General features: G+C 45.9%; 3 protein-coding genes across 6 annotated transcripts; 2 read left to right on the forward strand and 1 right to left on the reverse strand.

Annotated features, from left to right (window-relative positions):
* Window positions 1–1,759: 1,759 nt before the first annotated feature.
* TINF2 (TERF1 interacting nuclear factor 2) lies at window positions 1,760–7,088 on the forward strand. Of its 3 annotated transcripts, XM_070377430.1 has the most exons (10): window positions 1,763–2,245; window positions 2,336–2,481; window positions 2,600–2,704; window positions 2,824–2,925; window positions 3,004–3,111; window positions 3,209–3,305; window positions 3,473–3,932; window positions 4,019–4,083; window positions 4,191–4,282; window positions 6,829–7,088. In XM_070377430.1, the coding sequence occupies exons 2-10, from the start codon at window positions 2,464–2,466 to the stop codon at window positions 6,997–6,999; spliced, it is 1,218 nt and encodes a 405-aa protein (XP_070233531.1). In that variant the 5' UTR covers window positions 1,763–2,245; window positions 2,336–2,463; the 3' UTR covers window positions 7,000–7,088. The 3 variants fall into 3 exon arrangements, with proteins under 3 accessions (XP_005904986.1, XP_070233531.1, XP_070233530.1); XM_005904924.3 differs by lacking the exon at window positions 6,829–7,088 and adding an exon at window positions 4,408–5,153 and having other exon boundaries at window positions 1,760–2,481; XM_070377429.1 differs by having other exon boundaries at window positions 1,763–2,481.
* GMPR2 (guanosine monophosphate reductase 2) lies at window positions 5,088–11,706 on the reverse strand. 2 transcript variants are annotated; one of them, XM_070377431.1, is made up of 10 exons: window positions 11,502–11,706; window positions 11,003–11,116; window positions 10,742–10,861; window positions 8,454–8,537; window positions 8,136–8,309; window positions 7,281–7,362; window positions 7,083–7,189; window positions 6,854–6,896; window positions 5,911–6,070; window positions 5,088–5,714 (listed from the first exon to the last, which is right to left on the reverse strand). In XM_070377431.1, the coding sequence occupies exons 2-10, from the start codon at window positions 11,087–11,089 to the stop codon at window positions 5,525–5,527; spliced, it is 1,047 nt and encodes a 348-aa protein (XP_070233532.1). In that variant the 5' UTR covers window positions 11,090–11,116; window positions 11,502–11,706; the 3' UTR covers window positions 5,088–5,524. The 2 variants fall into 2 exon arrangements, with proteins under 2 accessions (XP_070233532.1, XP_005904984.2); XM_005904922.3 differs by having other exon boundaries at window positions 11,003–11,098; window positions 11,502–11,704.
* Window positions 11,707–11,958: 252 nt separating this feature from the next.
* NEDD8 (NEDD8 ubiquitin like modifier) lies at window positions 11,959–20,778 on the forward strand. The gene is made up of 4 exons (XM_005904921.3): window positions 11,959–12,115; window positions 19,544–19,591; window positions 19,760–19,842; window positions 20,409–20,778. The coding sequence occupies exons 1-4, from the start codon at window positions 12,098–12,100 to the stop codon at window positions 20,503–20,505; spliced, it is 246 nt and encodes an 81-aa protein (XP_005904983.1). The 5' UTR covers window positions 11,959–12,097; the 3' UTR covers window positions 20,506–20,778.
* Window positions 20,779–20,937: the final 159 nt, after the last annotated feature.

Genomic DNA, 20,937 nt, shown 5'->3' on the forward strand with positions numbered 1-20,937 from the left:
CCCAGTATGTGCAAAGCACAAAATATGAGACAACTCAGTATATCTGGAAATGCAAGCAGTTTGAAGAGGATTGGCTTATAGGTGCATGATAAGTGCAAAGTGGCAAGGAATGTGTTAGAAGAGGTAAATTTATTCAGATCATTAAAAATCCTTTTGCCATATTAATAAGGGGGAGCTTTCAGTTAGGGATGATGTGATCAATTTTGCATTTCACCAGATTTATGATGAAAGCAACATGGAAAAGAAATTAGGAGTTGGGCTGGAGGTAGGGAAACTAGAGTCTTCTCAATGTGAGAGACAGGGAACCTGATATAAGATACAGACTGTGAGCATGAAAAAAAGAGGGGGTAAGTTTGAAGGTTCCATTAGAAGTAGAATTGATTAGACTTGGTGAGGGATTAGATTTGGAGAACAGAGAGGACAAACTTAAGGGCAATGGTCTTGTTTTCTGAGTCACGGGTAAAGAAACATGTCATGCACAGAAATACAGAGGCCAGGAGAAAGAACAGAATTTAAAATAGAAGATAATTTTCAGTTTTCAGTCTGGCATATAAGGAGCTTAGAAGTTCTTCTCACTTCTGTCCTTACAAGTAGGATGAACAGAAAATCAAAAACCAAGAGAAAATCTTGAAGGAAGCCTGAGGGGTAGAAGTGGGTACATCTTATTTATAGAGGAGCAAGGATAAGAATTACATTGGGGGAATTTCCTGGTGGTCCGGTGATTAGGACCATGTGCTTTCACTGTCAGGGCCAGGTTCAATCCCTGGTTGGGGAACTAAGACCCTGCAACCCATGCGGGGAGGCCAAAATAATAATAATTACATCAGACTTCTTCAGAAACCAAGAAGAGAGCACAGTAAAATGTCTAAAGTGTTGAAGGAAAAAAAAGTCCATCAACCTAGACTTCTGTATCCAACAAGATTCTCTCTCAAAAGTGAAGGAGTAACACTTTTTCAGGCAAACAAAAATTGAGGGAGTTTGCAGCCAGAAGATCTAACTTGCAAGATATGCTACAAGAAATTCTTCAGAAAAGAAGGAAAACGACATAGGCCAGAAACTCAGATCTACATAAAGGCAGAACTTTAGGGAAAAGAATAAAGATAAAATTAAAAAGTCGGGTAACTAGAATTTCATAGATGTCCGATTTGAGTACTTTAGAACTTCCAGCTAGATGTCCCGCGGGCAGTCGAATACGGCTCTGCAGGGAGGAGTATAGGGGCCATTATCTCTAAGGAGATGGCCCATGGAAAGGGTAGTTTCACTAAATCGCTGTAAGGCGGTCAGAGCAGATAATTAATTCAGAAAACAAAGAATACACACTGTGTGTCAAGGTTCTGTCCCTGGAAATAAGGAGAGACTCCAGGAAGGGTGACAAGGAGAAAGACAAGTTATATGAGGGGGCTGACTGGAGTAAGCGCACAACAGAATTCGAAAAGGGAAATCTCTGTTACTATTTTTAGCACTACACGCCTTTAAAAAACATATCAAACACAGAAAAACACAAAAAATTACCTACAGTCTCACCATCTAGAAAAAAGTTAACTATCTGACGTATTTTTTTCAAACTTTGTATTTTATTTTTTAAGGGCGGGCGCCCTCTCCTGTTCTGTGAAAAGAGCCGAACCCTTACTGGAAGCCGCGCACCGCCCGGGGAAGGCTTTGAAGACGCTGGGATTTAAGGAATCGGATTAGAGAGGCTGAAGACGATGGAGAGGGAAACTGGCACGAACCTCCCTTTACAGACTAGAAATTCAAAGAACGAAGCGCTTTCTCTGCAGGCTCCCCGAAATAATGCACCGGTCGGGGGCGGAGCCCAGATCAGCGGCCCCGTCCACCCCGAAGCTGTCGGAAGTGCGCGAAAGCGAGGGCGGGGACCAGCAGCGGCGCCGGATCTGCCCGGGCGTGGCCTTGTGACGCGACGTCACGTATCCCCTGTCTGGCGGCCCATTGGTTCGCCACTACCACCCTTTTCCCGGGTAGGAGAACTGGTCGCAGAGCCGGAAGCGAGGTAGACTTCGGGTTTGAGACAGCGGCGGCGTTTCAGGCAGAGCGGTCTAGTGCCAGTGGAGCTGGCCAGCCTCTCCATTCAGGCTCCATCCCGAGTTGGAGAGAAACAGGATTCTGGTGGCCCTTGGGAGGCGCAGAGTCGGATAGCCAAGTATCCGTTGCAAACTGAAATAGCGGAGCTAGTGAGGGCCACCGGAAGCCCCGCCCCTGGGAGGAGTCGGGAAGCCGCGCCGAGGAGGTAGGAACCCAAAGAGACGGCCCCTGGGGTGGGGTCCGCCTGCCATGGCCACACCCCCGGGGGCCGGTCCCGCTGCTCTTCGCTTTGTAGCTGCTGCCAGCTGGCAAGTCATTCGCGGACGCTGCGTGGAGCATTTTCCCCGAGTGGTGGAGTTTCTGCGATACCTGCGCGCTGCTGCCCCTGGCTTGGTTCGCTACCGGCATCATGAACGCCTGTGTATGGGCCTAAAGGCCAAGGTATTGGAACCAATAGGACCTGGTAGAAGGGATAGGGATCGACTACTTGGGGGTGGAACCGGTAGGAAAAGGGCAGTTTGCTCCGACGTGGGCTTTCTGAGCTCAGTACCCTCCACAGTTGGTGGTGGACCTCATCCTGCAGGGCCGGCCTTGGGCCCAGGTTCTAAATGCCCTACATCACCACTTCCCAGAGTCTGGACCTGTAGTGCGGGACCCCAAAATCGTGAGTAACCCTTGAAGCGAGCCCTACCCCGGTTAATACCTGATGCAGCAAAGTTGCTTCTCTTCGTGGTCACTGGATACTGGTGCCCCTAACCTGTTTGCCTTCCTTACCCTCGACAGACAAAGCAGGATCTGAGGAAGATATCGGAGGCTCAGGAAACCTTTTGCCAGCAGGTGAAGCAGCTGGCAGAAGCCCCTGTTGATTTGGCCTCGAAGCTGCAGGTGGGACTGGCTGCTTTGGAAGCAGTGGTGTAGCTGTTGTCTCTAGCCCTCTCTGACCTGCTGCTTTTCCTCCTGCAGGAACTTGAACAAGAGTATGGGGAAACTTTTATGGCAGCCATGGAAAAGCTGTTTTTTGAGTATTTGTGTCAGCTGGAAAAAGCACTGCCTACGCTGCAGGCACAGCAGGTTTTGTTGGGGCAAAACACTTAAGGGCAGAATGCTGGGATGGCAGGTGGGGTTGTAACAAGGCCTGTGGTCTTCATGCCTCTCTCCCTTCTCACAGCTTCAGGATGTGCTGAGCTGGATGCAGCCTGGAGTTTCTATTACTTCTTCTTTTGTCTTGAGCCAATATGGTGTGGACATGGGGTGGCCACTTCCAGGTACCAGGACCATGTGGGAGAACTAAGAATTTGGGGGGTGGAGTTTTAGCTTGAGACCTTTTGAGACAGCCCACTGGAAGGGTTACATCGGCCTGAGGTATAAGAAACCAAGCTGAGTGGATGTGTTCGAATTTTAGCTTTTTAAGAAGCCTTGTTTTCTTCTTCAGAGTACTCTGCTACTGATTCAGTGAACACGACAGAGCCCTCAGAGCAGAGTCCTCCTCAGCAACCAAGACCAGCACTCCACGACCCTCTGCCAAAAGCCTCTCCTGGCCCACTGCTTCCTCAGGGACCAGCCTCGAGGAAGCATCCGGAACCTCTGACAGGCCACCATTTCAATCTGGCCCCTCTAGGCCGGCGAAGAATCCAGCCCCAGTGGGCACCCACTAGCAGAGGCCATAAGGAGCGCCCCACAGTCATGCTGCTCCCCTTCAGGGACGTGGGTTCACCAGCCCAGGTCACATCTAAGCCTGGGAAGAGCAAAGATGGCACACATACAGCAGATGCAGCCGGTGCTGTGGGCACCAGAGCACCCTCGACCGGGAAGTCTAAGAGTCCATCTGAGACCCTGGGAGGAAGAGCTCTGAAGGAGAATCCAACTGACTCATCTGCGTCGGAGCAAAAGGAGTGAGTAGAACAGCTGCATCTCCCTACTAGCAGCACGTGCCCTGCCCGCTTTCCTTTCACCCTGTCTTTGCTTGCTCCCACCTCAGGAACTGCCACATGGACTGCCACATGGAACCACTTAGACTGTCATTATCACCTCCTAGGAAGTCAGGTAGGTATCCTGAGTCAGAACCAGATCAAACAGCCCTTCCTCCTGGGGACTCCTGAGGATCTGTGTTCACTGAGGAGAGTGCCTGGACTCTGCTTTTCTCCCTACAGTGTGTCCTCCATCTTTGTACAGCTCTGACATTACCATAGGGGACCTGGTTTTGGACTCTGACGAGGAAGAAGATGGCCAGAGGGAAAGAAGAGTGAGTAGGAAAGCTGGGAAGTGGATGGGTGGGCAGAACAAGACAGAAAGTGACATGCTCTAGGATATGGAGGGCTCAGGGCACGTTTCAATGATGATAGGATCTCCCTGCTCCCTTCTCTGCAGGAATCTCTGGAAAACTATCAGAAGACAAAGTTTGACACCCTGATCCCCACCTTCTGTGAATATCTACCCTCTTCTGGCCCCAGCACTGTGTCTATCCCCTTCCCTGACTGTACAGACAGTTCTAGACTCCTGTGATAAGACTGAAATGCTCACGACATTCTGCCTGTCTCCTTTCTCTCATACAGTTTAGTGGGGATAAAGTGAAAGCCTGGGCTTGGGTTGCCCGACTATAATGCTGAAGTTACTTTGTAATGCTTGATAATTAAATTTTGGATTTGTTAAACACTGTCTTGATGCAAGGAAGGGGAATGAAGCCTTCTCTAAGGTCTAGGTAGGTCATTCTTGAGAAACATAACCAGCCTCTCTGGGGCTGGAACTGATCCTTTTGCCATTTTACTTCCCTTGGAGAGTGTTGTTCAGACATGTCCAATTACCAGGGCTGAGAGCCTGTAAGAAAAATTTCCTTTTGCTATTCTGAAAATACTCTGTGGTCCGATGCCAGAATATACTTTGTAAATTCTCATGCTGCCAGGTTCGTTGCAGGTAGTGGCTCTAGAATGGAGATATTTCACGGGAAGGGTACTCACTGTCCCTGACTCTACTGGGTCAGTGCCGGCTCCACTTGCCCTGGGGTAGCACCCAGATGCCAGCCTTATGCAGAAAATCCCAGAATCTCAAAGTCATTGGGATCTCTCTTTATTGAGGTATTTAAATTATGTAAATACTTCCACGCTTTGTAGATATTCAGAGGTCTATTTAATGAATCCGATTAACAAAACATGATTCTAAAAGCCTACCTCTACCAGAACCAAGGCCACATAAAACATTTATGTATGAATCAGCCTCTCTTTTCAATCCTCTTCAGAATGCTGGGTCCCCAGATTCCCACTTGATTCTCTCAGCTTCCTTTTCTCAGCCTGCCTGCCTTGCTTCCTCCCCACTAAGTGCCGTCGGCATTTTGCATGTGCAAATAGAGAAGTACAGGATTACTGCAGGAACCGTCAGGAGAGGATAGGAAATGACCAAGTAATAGCCTAAGTAGCTGGGACGAGAGAGGGGCCCACTTGGGAGCCCTGTGGTGGATGTTAGAGCCCTGGGAGGGCAGAACTGCTCAGGTCTAGCTCTCGTCACTGAAGATCGGATTCACCTGCTGGGTGACACGGATGAAGGTAGTTCTCCGGCTCAGCTCCTTCAGCTTAGCTGCTCCCACGTAAGTGCAGGTGGAGCGGATGCCTCCAAGAATGTCTCGGATGGTATGTTCCACATCCCCTTTAAAGGGCACCTCCACTGTCTTTCCTTCTGAGGCCCTTAGAAGAAGAAAAGCTTTCTTACCTTTTCTCGCTGGATTCCTTACCCTGGTCTCTAGCATTTAGTCCTTCCCTGTTCATCACTTTTCTTCCAAGAACTGTACCATCCATCTCCCAGCAACCATGAGTTCTGCCATCACCCTTCTAGGAAAGTCATGCTTTCCAAGAACCCTTGGCCTCTGGCCACCACACCTACCTGTACTCAGCCACACCCCCGGCATACTTCTTCATGGCCATTTCGGAACTCATGCCGTAGAAGAGCTTGTACTTCCTGCCATTCCTCTCGATGAGCTCACCACCTGACTCACTGTGCCCAGCCAGCATGCCGCCCAGCATCACGAAGTCAGCCCCTGCCCCTGCCAGCACCAGCGAGAGGGTAAGAGATGAAACTGGCCCAGGTGCCCAAACTGTCACCCTCAGAAGCAACTCACACCAAGTTTTCAGGCCTCACAATGATTCTGGCATCTTCCTGGTTTTGTTTCCTTAGCTGGCCCATAACCCAAGCACACAGGCCTGCTCTGCCCTGACTCTATTCCTCAGTAGGCCTGACTTTTCCAAGAATTTCAAAAAGAGTCTCTGCCAGGCTTCTGCTCTCTGCTTTTTGTTGCTTTTGCCATCTGCCTCTTTTTACTGTGCCCAGCCAAGACTCACTTCAAGTGTCTCAAGAGCAAAGGTCTCCAACTTGAGTGTGAGCAAGGATGACCCAGGAAGCTGGGAAAGTACAGATCTGCAGCCCTACTCCCCAGAACTAGATCCTGTGGATGTGGTGTGGGGCTCGGACCTCTACTCCATCCAGTTGTCCAGGCGATGGTGCAGATGGTCCTGGCCCACATTTGGAGAGTCTGTATTAGAGTTTCAGGATGTCCCCTGCTGGCTGCCCCAGGTGACACCATAGACTTCTGGGTCCCTAGTCATATTATTAAAGAACAGCTTTCTTGGACTTCCCTAGCCTGATCCTCAACCCGCTCCAGTGTTCTTGCCTGGAGAATCCCAGGGACGGGGGAGCCTGGTGGGCTGCCGTCTATGGGGTCGCACACGGTTGGACACGACTGAGGCAACTCAGCAGCAGCAGCCTGATCCTAGACCCTCAGAGGTGACTCATCCTCTTCTACAGGATCCTCCTTACGTGCCCTCCTTACCGAAAGCCTTGGCCACATCCCCAGGACAGCTGCAGCCTCCATCCTGCAAAGTAAGGAGCACTGTGAAGAGACAGCATGGATGCCCCAAGCCCTCTAGGAGGTCCCAGCGGCCCAGCTCAATGCTGACAGGGACCCAGGAACCCTAATCCAAACTCTACCAGAACCTCCAGACGTGGGTGAGAACCCAGATGTTTGGCAGCTTCATACTCTATCCTGCCCTTGACCTTACTGAAATGATGTGGCCTTTGAGGCCGTGAGCAGCATCTGCACACTCCATCACTGCACTTAGCTGTGGATACCCCACTCCAGTTTTCTTCCGGGTGGTACACACGGAGCCTGAGAAGAATGTGACAAGAATGAGGATGAAGTTGTTCACAGGTGTCTGCCACTGGAGGGGTGGCCAGTGGCCCCCAGTGAACCAGCTTACCTGGTCCAATTCCCACTTTGATGATGTCAGCCCCAGAGAGGATCAGCTCTTCCACCATTTCTCCTGTTACCACATTCCCTGCCTGGGACAGAACCATCAAAACAGCATGCTCAGGGTCAGAAAGAGTCAACATTATTACGAAGAAGAGTTGCTGGGTTCCCCTTTTAGATGAGTCACTTCAGAGGACCCTGCTTCCCAAGCTGAGCTAAGGGGGTGAGTAGCCAGTGTTACGGTTGTACTAGGGTAAAGTGGGGTCTAGCTGGAATAAGATCACACTGGATTTACAGTAGATTTCTCTCCCTCCCGACCAAGACACCCAAACATATCCTGTCCTTAAATTGTTACGTCATGAGACCTCTCTGGCTTCAGGGGAAGTGGGAGGACATGGTAATGTAGGCTCAGTACCCACCTACCCAGCTGTATTTGCTTTTGATGAACAGGACAGAGAGACCCCACAATGCTGTGAAGAAAACAAGGCCTTGTCATCACTCCCCTGAGCTTGTAAAAAATAAAACTGCATTTCATGCAACCCCTTTAATGTAAGACCGTAGTGTCTGTCCATGTCTTTGGGCAGGTGTGTATGTACCAGAGATATGTACAATGCATAAGTGTTCCATTGTGGTTTGGTGAGTGACATCGGGTACTGGATTTACAAGACCGTGTATCAAGGGTCAGAGAAAACAGCACTGGCCAGTAAACAAACATCTAAAATGGGGAACCGTGGATAACCACCCAGTGCCATGATTAAGTGGACTAGGAAATGCAGTAGAGGAGAAAGGAACTTATAACAAAACCGAGTGGTAGGAAGAGTGGAGGAAGGAGAGGAACGGACCCACTAGAGGGCAACAGACATACCATGATGGTGTGTTCAGGGAAGCGCTTCCGCACATCCTTCACAAATTCCACAAAGTGTTCAGAGTAGCCATTGGCCACGTCCAGGCATACATACTTCACCTGGGGAATAGCGTTCAGGATCTGTTCCAGCTGCTCAAAGTCCGAAGAGCCTGTGCCTGAGCTGGCAGCCAGATGCTGTGAGAGAAACAGGGCCATGAGCATGTCAGAGGCAACAACATGGCTGGTTAGCCAAGGGGAGTGGGGAGGTCAGGGTTGGAAGACAAGCAAAAGGGATTGTCGGAAGACGGCTAAGGCAGGGGTCGGGAGGACCGGTGTTACCTCAAGACAGTCAGGATTCTGGCTGGCAAACTCTTTCCACTGCTCGAGGCTGTAGTGTTTATGGACAGCAGTGAAGAGGGAGAACTGGGGAGAAGAAAGCGTTAAAAAGGAAAGAACTTGTTAGAACCGCTTTCTCTGGAAACAGACCTTTATATTATCCTATCTGAGGGACAAAAGGACTGAAGTCTGGAAAAAGCAACTTGAAGATGTCAGTGGTTGAGCTGAGACCTCAGTTCCACCATTATTCTCCCTACAAATGCAATCGGGCTTTTCCACATAAGCCAGTACCTGCCCAACACTCCCACCAAAGCACTAAGTCATTTGGATTGGACTTTACCTGCCAGCGTGTGCAGTGCTTCTGACTTAAAAGGTGACAAGAACAAGCTGTTGGTGCAGTGGGATAAGCAGCAGACAAGAGAGAACCATGAAAAGGCTGTACAGAGACAGTGTCTGCCTGCACTGACTCAGCTCCTCCAATGACAACCTAGTACAGAACTAACCTATTTTTGGTATTTTCTGTTCCATTTATCAGCAGTAATTCAGTGAGCCTAAATGCTCACAAAATCAAAAGAGGTAAAGCCTTAAGGTTAACAGCCAATAAGGTACTACCCTTTCTCCATCTCTGCTAAAGTAGTGGACAAAAGGGACTTTGTCGGTGGTCCAGTGGTTGAGACTCACTTCCCATGCAGGGGGTGGGTTCGATCCCTGGTGCCACATGCTTCAACACATGGAACCCACCCCCCCCAAAAAAAGTAATGGACAGATTTTCTTAAGTCATGGACCAACCTGAAAAGTCTGTTTCATTCAGCCTGTTTTGGTTAACCAAGTTCAAGGCTAGAATGACTCATCAGACTTATGTTCCCTAGCTCAAAAAATTGCAGACAACATCCCAATACAAAGGCCACTGTGAATGCTGGTGTTTGTGCTTTAAAACTGCAGACATGTGAATAAACAAGGCAGCAGTTGAGAAAGCACAAATCTTGCAACTGATGAGATCCAAGGGATTAGCCGGCAGTAAGGAAGTGCGCATGCTATACTCAGACATCATCAACATTGCCCAGCCAAAGCTGCTACTGAATTCTGCTTTCTCAGAACACTGCCACTAACAAAGAAAAATCACTCTAGGAAGTCATCACACCTGGGAGATATCTTGGCATAGGGTGGCATGATGAATACATCCAATTACATACCAAGCTAGAGATCTAGAAAAAGGTCCTTGCTTGCACCCAACCTTTTAATTATTACTGAGACTTGCCTGTATCTCTAAAATCTGACTTCTTAAACATTCATCAGCAGAAACAAAAAGCCAGTCTCAACATAAAGCTCAAGAAAGTCCCAGCAAGGTCCATACGTTGTAGGACATCTGTTAACACTGAAGTCAGATTCACCATTGCTGCTTAACTCTACTGGACAGGCCAGGTGGACAACAGGCAACAGTGGGATTGCTAAGCAGATATTGAATGGCAACAGAAATATGGTACCAAAGCTGTGTAACTATGAACCTCAGAGAAATGACAGCATACATTCCAGAAAGACTTCTAGCAATCAGAAACAGAAAGGAAGACGAAGTCCTTAAGGATAGCAGAGCCACAAGCAGCAGCAGAATCCATCAACCAGGGCTACATGGATAACCAGAAGAGTGTATACGTCCTCAGGATACCCAAAGTAACTATCTGCTTTCTCAGCTACAAGTATAGAAGCAAGTAATATAACTGACAGGAGCAGCATCTTCCATTTTGAAAACAAGCAATAACCTGAATAAGAAAAACATTCCATTTTGGGCACATCCCAGAACACTCAGGAACCTAGGACTTAAAAGGAAGATTAAAAAAAAAAAAAAAAATATATATATATATAGCAGGCATGAAAGAAACTAAATTTCTTCTCGATAGGATTTTCTAGTTGGGAATTTTTGAATGCTCAAACTATATTTAGTTTCTGGACTAAAACAGTGAATGCTGAGTATCCTAACAGTAGTGTAAAGAGAGATGCATGTGGTTTGTAGAGGGTGATCTGGGTAGTGGGAAAAATTGGCAGGATGTTTAAAATGCTGGACAGGAGAAGAGGGAAGTTTCGTTAAAATGGGTGCAAAACTTAGCTTTGAATCTCCCTAAGTCAGATGGCCATTTAAAGTTATCAGATAAAGAGGCCTTAGTACTATTGCAGAAAGCAGTAAATCAAGCATCCTGTTAATTGCCAGAGCTGACCTGGGATGGGAGTGGGGATGCAGATACCTATGCAGTCAGCCCACAAAACACCATGAGGAAGGGGCATGAGGGAAGTCCTACCTTACAGAGGACCTTGGCCATCTCAAAGGTGCCCACAGTATCCATATTGGCAGCAATAATGGGGATCCCAGTGTACATCTGCTTTGAGTTCCGAAAGGCAAAGGATCTTGTGAGATCCACCTGCAGATGCGAACAGGAAACTGAGCGTTTCACTCATCCAAAAACAAGTACTGCAGGAGAGCAAAAGCCAGGAATCTTTCCCAGTTCAGGCCCTCCAAGGAGCTTGGAATCAAGAAAGAGCAACTAGGAAAGCAGGCTCACCTCACTTCGAGACTTAAGGGTACTGCGTTTGGGCCTCAACAGGACATCCTTGAAATCCAGTTTGACGTCGTTGTCGATGTGAGGCATGGCAGGGACCTTAAGATAGCAATGAATCTGAGGGTTGGAAGGTAGGAAAAGTCTAGGAGAGGGTAGCTGAGTCAACTTCCCTTTAGCTCTTAATGCCCTGTTAGGGCTGGGTGGCTTATCTCTCTCCTAGCTTAAATCGTGGAAAGTCTGAGCATTGACTGAGGTACAGTCCCTGAAGAATGTCACTTCAGACCCATGCGGTTTCACTTTCTCTCGGTGTCTTCAACAAATAGTACTATTTGTTGGGGAGAACTGGGATGGAGTCGTGAGTGACCCTAAAATGGTGCATTCTTTACCCCCACCACTCTTCTTTCTGCCACCCTTACAAAGACCAATCTGGGGTAAGGGGCAGATTTGGAAGCAAGGAGTGGTGGGTTTCTCATAAACCAGCTTCCGGGATAGGGGTACTCACTTCCTGTCTCCGTGATTCGAGTGGCAGTTGACCAACGCTTCTCTCGCTTAACCACAGCCTCGCGCAGCCCCGCTGAGCCTTGTGGGATAACAGGTTGGGCTAATTTGCCGCAGAGAACTAGCAGCCGAGGAATTCCGGCTTCGGTGGCAGCCGTGCAAGGCCTTCTGGATAACAGAGTTCACACACTGAGGATGCCGTCGGATCCGAGGGACAGGGGACTACAACTCCCAGAGTGAGACGCGCGGAGCTGCCCCCTGGCATGATGGGAGGAGTAGTTCGTTCCGTGCCCTCTTATTACTAGCCCCAACTCACTGGGGACTCTCAGAATTGTCATCTCTGCTGTGACTAAGCTGGCTGCCTTTTTACTTTCTTTTTTTTCTTTCACTACGCTACCGAAACGAAACGCAGAAATATTCCTGAGCCTTTCCGGAACCCCTTGGAAAGAAGGGAGAGGGGGAATGCGAGGCAGGGGTGGAGCCTGGCTGTGACCCGGAAGTAGAAGTGATTCCTGCCGGCGGAGTGCTGGGGAGAGGCATCGGCGACCGTAGCGGCAGAAGCAGCAATTTGTCTGTGTGCAGCCCCAAACTGAGAAGAAGATGCTAATTAAAGTGAAGGTGGGAGCACCACCAGCCTTGCCAAGACGCAGTGGTACTGGGCTGGCCGCTGTGCCTTAAGGGAGAAACCGGGAAGGAAAACCACGCCTTTCCCGAGCCTGGAGGGGGTTGACAGCTTCGGGGCTCCGCGCGAGGGGTGCCGGGAGGTAGGGGGGAGGCCCAAGAGGACTTTGAGAGCAGGGGGCTGGCCCCGTCAGGAGACTTTTCCTTACCTGCTTTTACTTCAGGGCCGCCTTTGTCCGAAGTCTCGCTGTTTGTATGCACCCCCGCGGTCTTAGAGAAGGCCTAGCAGCATCTTGGCCTCCTTATCTCTCGGTTTTTTTGGAATGAGCTCTGTTCCCCATCCTTCATCCCAAGTTACCCGGTTCTCCCAGCGCCTAACGTAGGCTACTCCGAGTACAGCACAGCACAAAAGCGTTAGCCTTTTGTGGGAAATGGGGCCTCCCAGAAACTAGACTGTAAGCCTTGGCTAGTTGTTGCCAAGATGTAGTATCTCAGCCTTCCTTCAGGAACCAAAGGTGGGAGCGTGTTCAGTCAGCGCCTGCCTTTCTGAGCCAGCATCCTGGACTAGCCTCAGTTCCTTGACTGAGGCAAGTTATCAGTATCCTAGTACGCGATCTCCATCCCGCCTCCCATGGTTCTTCACTAATTCCCAACCCTCATTAGCCCTACCTGCAGTTTCCTCCTTTGTGCCTTAAGACGGAGGGACAAAAACTAACAATTGGTGCAGTGCAACGTTAAACTTTTTTTTTTAACTGCTAAGTAAGTCTGTCGTTACTGCGTCTGCTCCTTAGTGTATTTACCACGCATAATAGCAATTAACATCTTTAGCTCTTCTGAACTACCTCTTAGCTAGGGATTGGGGCCAAGCAGTATTTTAAAGGTCATTGTTTTTTAAAATTTGAATAATGACTTACAGCTTATAGCTCAGTCAGTAAAGAATCTGCCTACAGTGCAGGAGACTTGGGTTCGATTCCTGGGTCAGGAAGATAGATCCCCTGGAGAAGGAAATGGCAACCCACTTCAGTATTCTTTCCTGGAGAATCCCATGGACAGAGGAGCTTGGCAGGCTGCAGTCCATGGGGGTCACAAGAGTTGGACACGACTTAGCAACTAAACCACATATTTTCATTTCCTTTGGATAAATACCAAGGAATGGAATTACTAGGTCATGTATAACTTTAAAAGAAACTGCCAAACAGTTCTCCAAAATGTGGCACCATTTTACATCCCCACCTGCAATGAGTAAGCATTCTAGCTGCTCTGCACCCGTCTTTATTTTAGCTGTTATAAGGCAGTGAAATGTTACCTCAGTCAGGTTTATATTAATCACTGTTGGTCTTCCCCCACCACAGCATTTTGTCATTGAACTTTTGTATTTGGACAATAATAATCAGTATGGCATTTCCTTGTATGTTGGTTTGTTTTATTAATTGTATGTCTCATTGTCTGTTGACTATAAATCTTCATTTGAAAAAGATTGTTGATAGAGGCTGAGTCACTTAATTTCTTTTGTATCCCCTCCAGTGCTTAGAGCAGAATGTTAAGTTTAGCTTCATCATAGTTCAGTTGAATACCATTAGATGTATTCCTAGGTCACAATGATCAGATTTGAGGGAAGAAACCCAGTATGACGTGATCTTTTAAAATTGTTCGGTTTTATTTATTTATTTTTAATTGTTCAGTTTTAAACAGTTTTAATTTATGGACAATTTCAAACAGATAAACAGCAAAGAGAAGGAATAATGCACCCTATGTTGTTGTTTAGTCACTAAGTCATGTCCAGCTCTTTTGTGATCCCATGGACTGTAGTCCACCAGGCTCCTCTAGGTCCATGGGATTTCCTAGTCAAGAATACTGGAGTGTGTTGCCATTTCCTTCTCCAGGGCATCTTCCCAGCCCAAGGATTGGACCCAGGGATCAAACCCGTCTCCTGCATTGGCAGGCGGATTCTTTACCACTGAGCCACCAGGGAAGCCCAAAGCACCCTATACACAGTTTCAAAACTATCATCTCATGGCCAATCTTATTTTATTTATACTGACTACTTTTCTTACTTGATATTTTAAGAAGCAAACCCCAGATAGTGTACCATGTATTATTTGTACATATTTCAGTATTTATCTGTAAAAAAGAATTTTTTTCCTAACATAACCATAATTATTACACCTCAAAAATCAATGATAACTCCTCACTATCATTGTCTTATTTATTTTTTACAATTTGTTTGAATCTGGATCCAATTAAAATTCATACATTGTGCTTGGTTGGTAAGTATTTTAGGCCTCTTTAAAATTGTAATTCTACATTTCCCTGATTTTTTCTTGTTTAATAACCTAGATTATTGGCCCCATAGAGTTTCCTATGTTTTGGATTTTGCTGACTACATCCCCATGTAGTCTTTTAATATATCTCTTTCCTCTTTATTTCCTGTCAATTGATAATAAGATCTAGAGGCTCAGGTAGTCCTGTTTGTCTGTTCATATGAGAATAATTCAGGGGTGGTTTTGTGACATTTACTTCTGTCAGGTGGTTTTGCTTTCTGTGATGTTAGTAGTTGCCTAGATCTATTATTGCATTGGAGTTTACAAAATGGGGATATTCTGATTTTATTGTTGCTTCCTACATAAGCTGGAATGCTGAGCCGTGTCCAGCACAGTGCCCATTAGCCCTCGTGGGCTATCAAGCACTTGAAATGTGGCCAGTGAGACTGAGGAATTGGAAGTTTTATTTCAGTTATTTATTTTATTTGTATTTCATTTTAGTTAAATCTAAGAACTAAAACTTTATTCAGCCCTTGCTACTGCTGCTGCTAAGTCACTTCAGTCGTGTCCAACTCTGTGCAACCCCATAGATGGCAGCCCATCAGGCTCCCCCGTCCCTGGGATTCTCCAGGCAAGAACACTGGAGTGGGTTGCCATTTCCTTCTCCAATGCATGAAAGTGAAAAGTGAAAGTGAAGTCGCTCAGTCCTGTCTGACTCTTAGAGACCCCATGGACTTCAGCCTACCAGGCTCCTCTGTCCATGGGATTTTCCAGGCAAGAGTACTGGAGTGGGGTGCCATTGCTGGGAAACCTTTTAACTTGTTTGGAACAAGTTGGGAATGTAAATCTTTTTCAACTGTAAATTATGAAAAAAATTTTAATCTTTTTAATACTTATTTATGTGGCTGCATTGGGTCTTGGTTGCATCATGTGGGATCTTTTGTTGTGGCACATGGACTCCGGCTCAGTAGTTGTGGCACTCCGGCTTAGTTGCTCCTTGGCATGTGGGATCTTAGTTCCCCTACCAGGGATCGAACCCTGATCCCCTGCGTTGCAAGGTGGATTCTTAACCATTGGACCACCAGGGAAGTCTCATCAACTGTAAATTATGAAATTTAAATACAGATCAAGTATTTGAGATGAAAACTTACCATCTGCATTGAAGTGTGCTGTAAGTATGAAATGCACACAGGATTTTGGAGATTTAGTTAGAAAAAAGAATGTAAAATATATTAATAATTTGCATATATTGGGTTTCAGAATATTAAAATTGCACCTTAAAAAATGTGGCTACTAGAATATTTAATATTGTGTATGTGGCTGTTACTAAGTTTCTATCTCTAGTAGACGATGCTACTTTACTCTCATCAAGGACATTATTTTAATTTTTTTTTTTTATTCCAGAGTGTTCATGGTTTTTAAAAAAGGAAAATACAAAAAAGCACAAAAAAAGTAATTTAAGTCAGCCATAATCTCACAACTCAAAAGCACTGATGTGTATATCCTTTCAAACTTTTTTGAAAGCATATAAATACATATGTTGATTTATTTATTTACAAAATTAGAATTATACTATTAATCTAAACACAATTTGAGGAGTCTGTGATTTTCCCCCTGTGTCTGTACCATAATTTATTTAACCTTCAATTTAACCTTAAATTGCTCTTCTAGTTTTGCAGTTTCAAAAGGTTGCAGTCCCATTATCATAGATATATTTTTGGACATATTATTTTCCCAGAAGCGTTGTTGCTGGGATGCCATATGCCAGAATGCTGTCTGGATACATTCATAGGCTTTTGTAGTCAATCTCAGAAACAAGAGAACCAGTCCTAGACTTTTAGAATTTATAAACCAGTAATTTTTTTCAAACCTTGTAAAGCACAAGCATCCAACTCTTGGGAGGGCAGTTCTAGGCCTCCTGTTAGAGTTTTTTGTACTCTTTAAAAATTGTTATTATTAAATCAGAATGAATATTTATTAATATCCATATGATAAAGGAATATATTTTTATTAGAAATGTAAATAGTACAGATAAAGGGAGAGTCAGGTTTGGTAAACCCTGTGCTCAGTCCTACTCCTCTTCTCAAGGATAATCATCATTTTAAGAGATATGTATACTTTTAATCCTTTTTATGTATGTATGTATATATCTACATGTAGAAAGTGATACTAATCGTATATTCTTTTAGATCTTTCCATGTCCGTGTATAAGCTGTTGCATAATAAATATATCATTTATGGATGTACCATAGTTTGTTTTCTTATTAATAGGCATTAGGCTATTTCTCGGAGAGGGCAGTGGTGCCCCACTCCAGTACTCTTGCCTGGAAAATCCCATGGACAGAGGAGCCTGGTAGGCTGCAGTCCATGGGGTCGCTAAGAGTCGGACAGGACTGAGCGACTTCACTTTCACTTTTCACTTTCATGCATTGGAGAAGGAAATGGCAGCCCACTCCAGTGTTCTTGCCTGGAGAATCCCAGGGACAGGGGAGCCTGGTGGGCTGCTGTCTGTGGGGTCGCACAGAGTCGGACACGACTGAAGCGACTTAGCAGCAGCAGCAGCAGCAGCAAGCTATTTCTAGTGTTTTGCTTTTATAAAAGGTGTTACTGCTACTGCTAAGTCACTTCAGTCGTGTCCGACTCTGTGCGACCCCATAGACGGCAGCCCACCAGGCTCCCCCGTCCCTGGGATTCTCCAGGCAAGAACGCTGGAATCGGTTGCCATTTCCTTCTCCAATGTGTGTTACAGTATACTTTATATGTTCCTCTTTGAATATGTACTGAAATTTCAAGTTTTTCCTTTAGGTTAGTTACCTAAAGATAGAATTGTCTGGTTAAAGAGTCTTTGCATTAAGAACAATAAAGTGAAATATTTGTGGACAACGCAGAATTGTATACTTTTCATTTGGTCAGGAAAGAGCCTAAAAAAAATACCGTATATTGTCACTGTCATTTCATAAAAGGATTTTTAACAGCTGAATATATTTAGTTTCAGGGCTTCCCAGGTGGCACAGTAGTAAAGAATCTGCCTGCCAGTGCAGGAGATGCAAGAGACACAGGTTCGATCCTTGGGTTGGGAAGGTTCTCTGGGGTAGGAAATGGCAACCTGCTCCTGTATTTTTGCAGAAAATCAGAGGAGTGTGGCGGGCTACCGTCCACGGGGTCACAAAGAGTCAGACACAATCGAGAACGCATGCACATATTTAGCTTCATGAAAATCTCACTGTTGCTATTCCTTTTCTCATTTTAACATAGACTATTGAATTTTCATATAGCCCAGCTTGGTTTGGGGTGGAAACTTAAGAATCACTATTGTAATTTATTATTTTGTATCCAAACAGGTCAATCCAAGGGAGTTACTCCTGCATTTTTTTTTTTTTTTAATATCCTTAGTACTGAGCCATTGTCATGGTTGAGAAATTAGGTCTTATGTCCTTTCTTCATTCTGGCCCCATAAGTGGGAACCATATGTTATTTTGTTATCTGCCACAGGAGTGTACATCGAGTCCCAATACTAGGTCACCTGGGCTTCCCAGGTGGCTCAGTGGTAAAGAATCCACCTGCCAAGGAAGGAGTTGGAGATGCAGGTTCAATCCCTGGGTCAGGAAGATCCCCTGGAGAAGGAAATGGCAACCTCGTCCAGTATTCTTGTCTGGAAAGTCCCATGGACAGAGAAGCCTGGCGCACTACAGTCCACAGGGTCATAAAGAGTCAGATGCGACTTGGCAACTGAGCACGCATGCACTAGATCAGCCAGACTCAGGCAGTGCTGAATATGGAGCTAAAAGCTCTGGTTCTGGGGCCAGCGAATTTGTGTTTGGATCCACACTGTCCTTTTGACATCATAGGCATGCTTTTTAACCTGTCCAAACCCCATTTTCCTGATCTATAAATGGTTATAGGAATAGTACATATCTCAAGTTACTTGCAAGGATTAAATATTGATGCATTTAAGACACTTGGTATAGTTTCTGACTCTTAGAAAGTGTTCAGTAAGTGTTGGCTGTGATCATAACATGATCTTCAGTGTATTTAGTGAGTGAAGTTGCTCAGTTGTGTCCGACTCTTTGTGACCCCATGGACTGTGGGTCCTCCGTCCATGGGATTTTCCGGGCAAGAATACTGGAGTGGGTTGCCATTTCCTTCTCCAGGAGATCTTCCTGACCCAGGGATTGAACCTGGGTCTCCTGCGTTGTAGGCAGACGCTTTACCGTCTGAGCCACCAGTGTATTTAGCCTTTCCATTATTATTTATTGACTGCTTATATGTCAAACACCATACTTTGTGCTTAGACTGGGAAGATTGAACAGTCTCTGTCCTTTAAGAAGTTGGAGTATAAATTGGAGAGTTTGACACTTAACTAGCTGTAATATCTATTAAAGTGCATTGGTGACAAGCCATCAATCTTAAAGGGTCCCTTAAAGGTTTGAGAAGGAGTGGAAGAGGGGATGGCAACAAGGAAAACAGTAGAAGCAAAGAAAATGCCCCTAAATTAGACCGTCCATTTGTAGTCTAGATTACTGTAGACTGATGCAGGTGGAACTTTAAGAGCAAGGATGGATGGGAGATAAGATAGGATGAAGCACAGTATTTGTAAGTGTACAGTTGTGTTTTGGGTATCAGCAACCTTTAGCCTATGGAAGAAGTCAAGAAGACCAGAGCTGCAATTTTAGGATTTAGGTGAAAATCTGGAGAAGATACAGAAGAATAGAATGTTGAGTTCTAGTATGGCTTAAAAAGCTGGTCAGAGGTGATCTCTAGTGTCCTTGAGAATGCTTTGAATTATCTGAGTGTTAATTTCTAGCATTAGTACATAAAACAAGGTCCTTTTCAAAGGAATACTCTCCTTAGGACAACTCTCATTGACGTCTTATCCAAAGGAGTTATAGTATCCTCATGGATTCTAATTGGGTGGGGGATGAGATGACCTGTGAGATTAAGAGGTCAAATGGTTTACAGACTCTTCCCCTGTCAAAGTTGTTCACAGCCTAAAAATGTCTGAAATTGGGTATGAGCAAATACTCCTGACACTTCAAATCAACTTTGCTGAGAGTGTGCATTTCTCAAAAGGAAGTCGATCCCCCAAGGCTAGGCCAGGATGTTTTACCTAGGAGACAAATTGTATACTGAACTATAAGACTCAGGAAACCCTTGCCTATTTCAGACGCTGACCGGAAAGGAGATTGAGATTGACATTGAACCCACGGACAAGGTAATGTATGCCCAGTACCTCTCCAAGCCTGTCTCCCTACATGTACCTTTGCCTGGGTATGCTGATGAACTTAGTCCTTTTGCTCTCATGCTATCTGCATAGCTCTTGTTCTTTCCACTTCCATGGTCCCTCCCCCTGAGCAGCCCCTGACTACTTGTACCCCTAAAGGTGGAACGAATTAAGGAGCGTGTGGAGGAGAAAGAGGGAATTCCACCACAGCAGCAGCGGCTCATCTACAGTGGCAAACAGATGTAAGTATGGAATGGAAATGAAAGTATGCTGATGGGTTTTTTTTCTTGGCTATGCTGGGTCTTTGCTGTGCTGCCTTTGCTGTAGTTGAAGTGCATGGGATTCTCAACGCCGTGATTTCTCTTGTTGCAGAGCACCAGCTACAGGGCATGTGGGCTTCAGTAGTTTCAACTCCCAGGATCTAGAGCACAGGCTCAACAGTTGTGGTACATGGGTTTAGTTGTTTCTCGGCATGTGGGATCTTTCCAGATCAGGGATTGAACCTCTGTCTCCAGCATTGGCAGGTCGATTCTTTACCACTCAGCCACCAGGGAAGTCTGAAAATATCTGTAATTTCTCTTGTTAACAGGTTACCCATATTGCTAATACCCCTGTGGGCTTTTGTCTGTGTTCAAAATTGAAAGAAATATCAAGTTACAGTTGGGGATTAGTAAAAATATAAAAGATGTAATTTTTTTTCTCATATGCATTCATAGATCTCCAGAGATCCGTGAAACCCAGGTTAAGAACGCCACTCTAAAGGGTATTGCTAATACCTTTTTTTTTTCTTTTTTGCCTCTTCCTGTAGGAATGATGAGAAGACAGCAGCTGATTACAAGATATTAGGTGGTTCAGTCCTCCATCTGGTGTTGGCTCTGAGAGGAGGAGGTGGTCTTAGGCAGTGACGGACTCTGCTCCATTTTACCTCCCTGCCCTGTCACTCATAATGAGGCATCATATATCCTCTCACTCTGTGGGACACCAGAGCCACTACCCCCTCCCCTGGATGCCCAGTCTTGTGTGTCTGTTGGTGGGAGATTGTGAGGACCCCAGGAGGCAGTGTTCCTGGCCCAAAGGGCCCTTGCTGGCTATTGGGTTTTAGTTTGCAGTCCTGTGTGCTTCCCTCTCTTATGGCTGTGTCCCTGGTTCTCAATAAAATATTTCTTGACCTCCTGGAATCTTTCTTCTATTGCACAAATGTGACTGAAATCAAAGTGGACCCAGGGAATTCCCCAGTGGTTCAGTGGTTACGATTCCCTGTTTTCACTGCTAAGGGCTGGAGTTAAGTCCCTGGTTGGGGAACTAAGATCCCACAAAACGGGTGGGATCTTAGTTTT

The sequence above is a fragment of the Bos mutus genome, chromosome 10, assembly GCF_027580195.1.
Source record: "Bos mutus isolate GX-2022 chromosome 10, NWIPB_WYAK_1.1, whole genome shotgun sequence".
In the NCBI taxonomy this organism is placed as follows: domain Eukaryota; kingdom Metazoa; phylum Chordata; class Mammalia; order Artiodactyla; family Bovidae; genus Bos; species Bos mutus.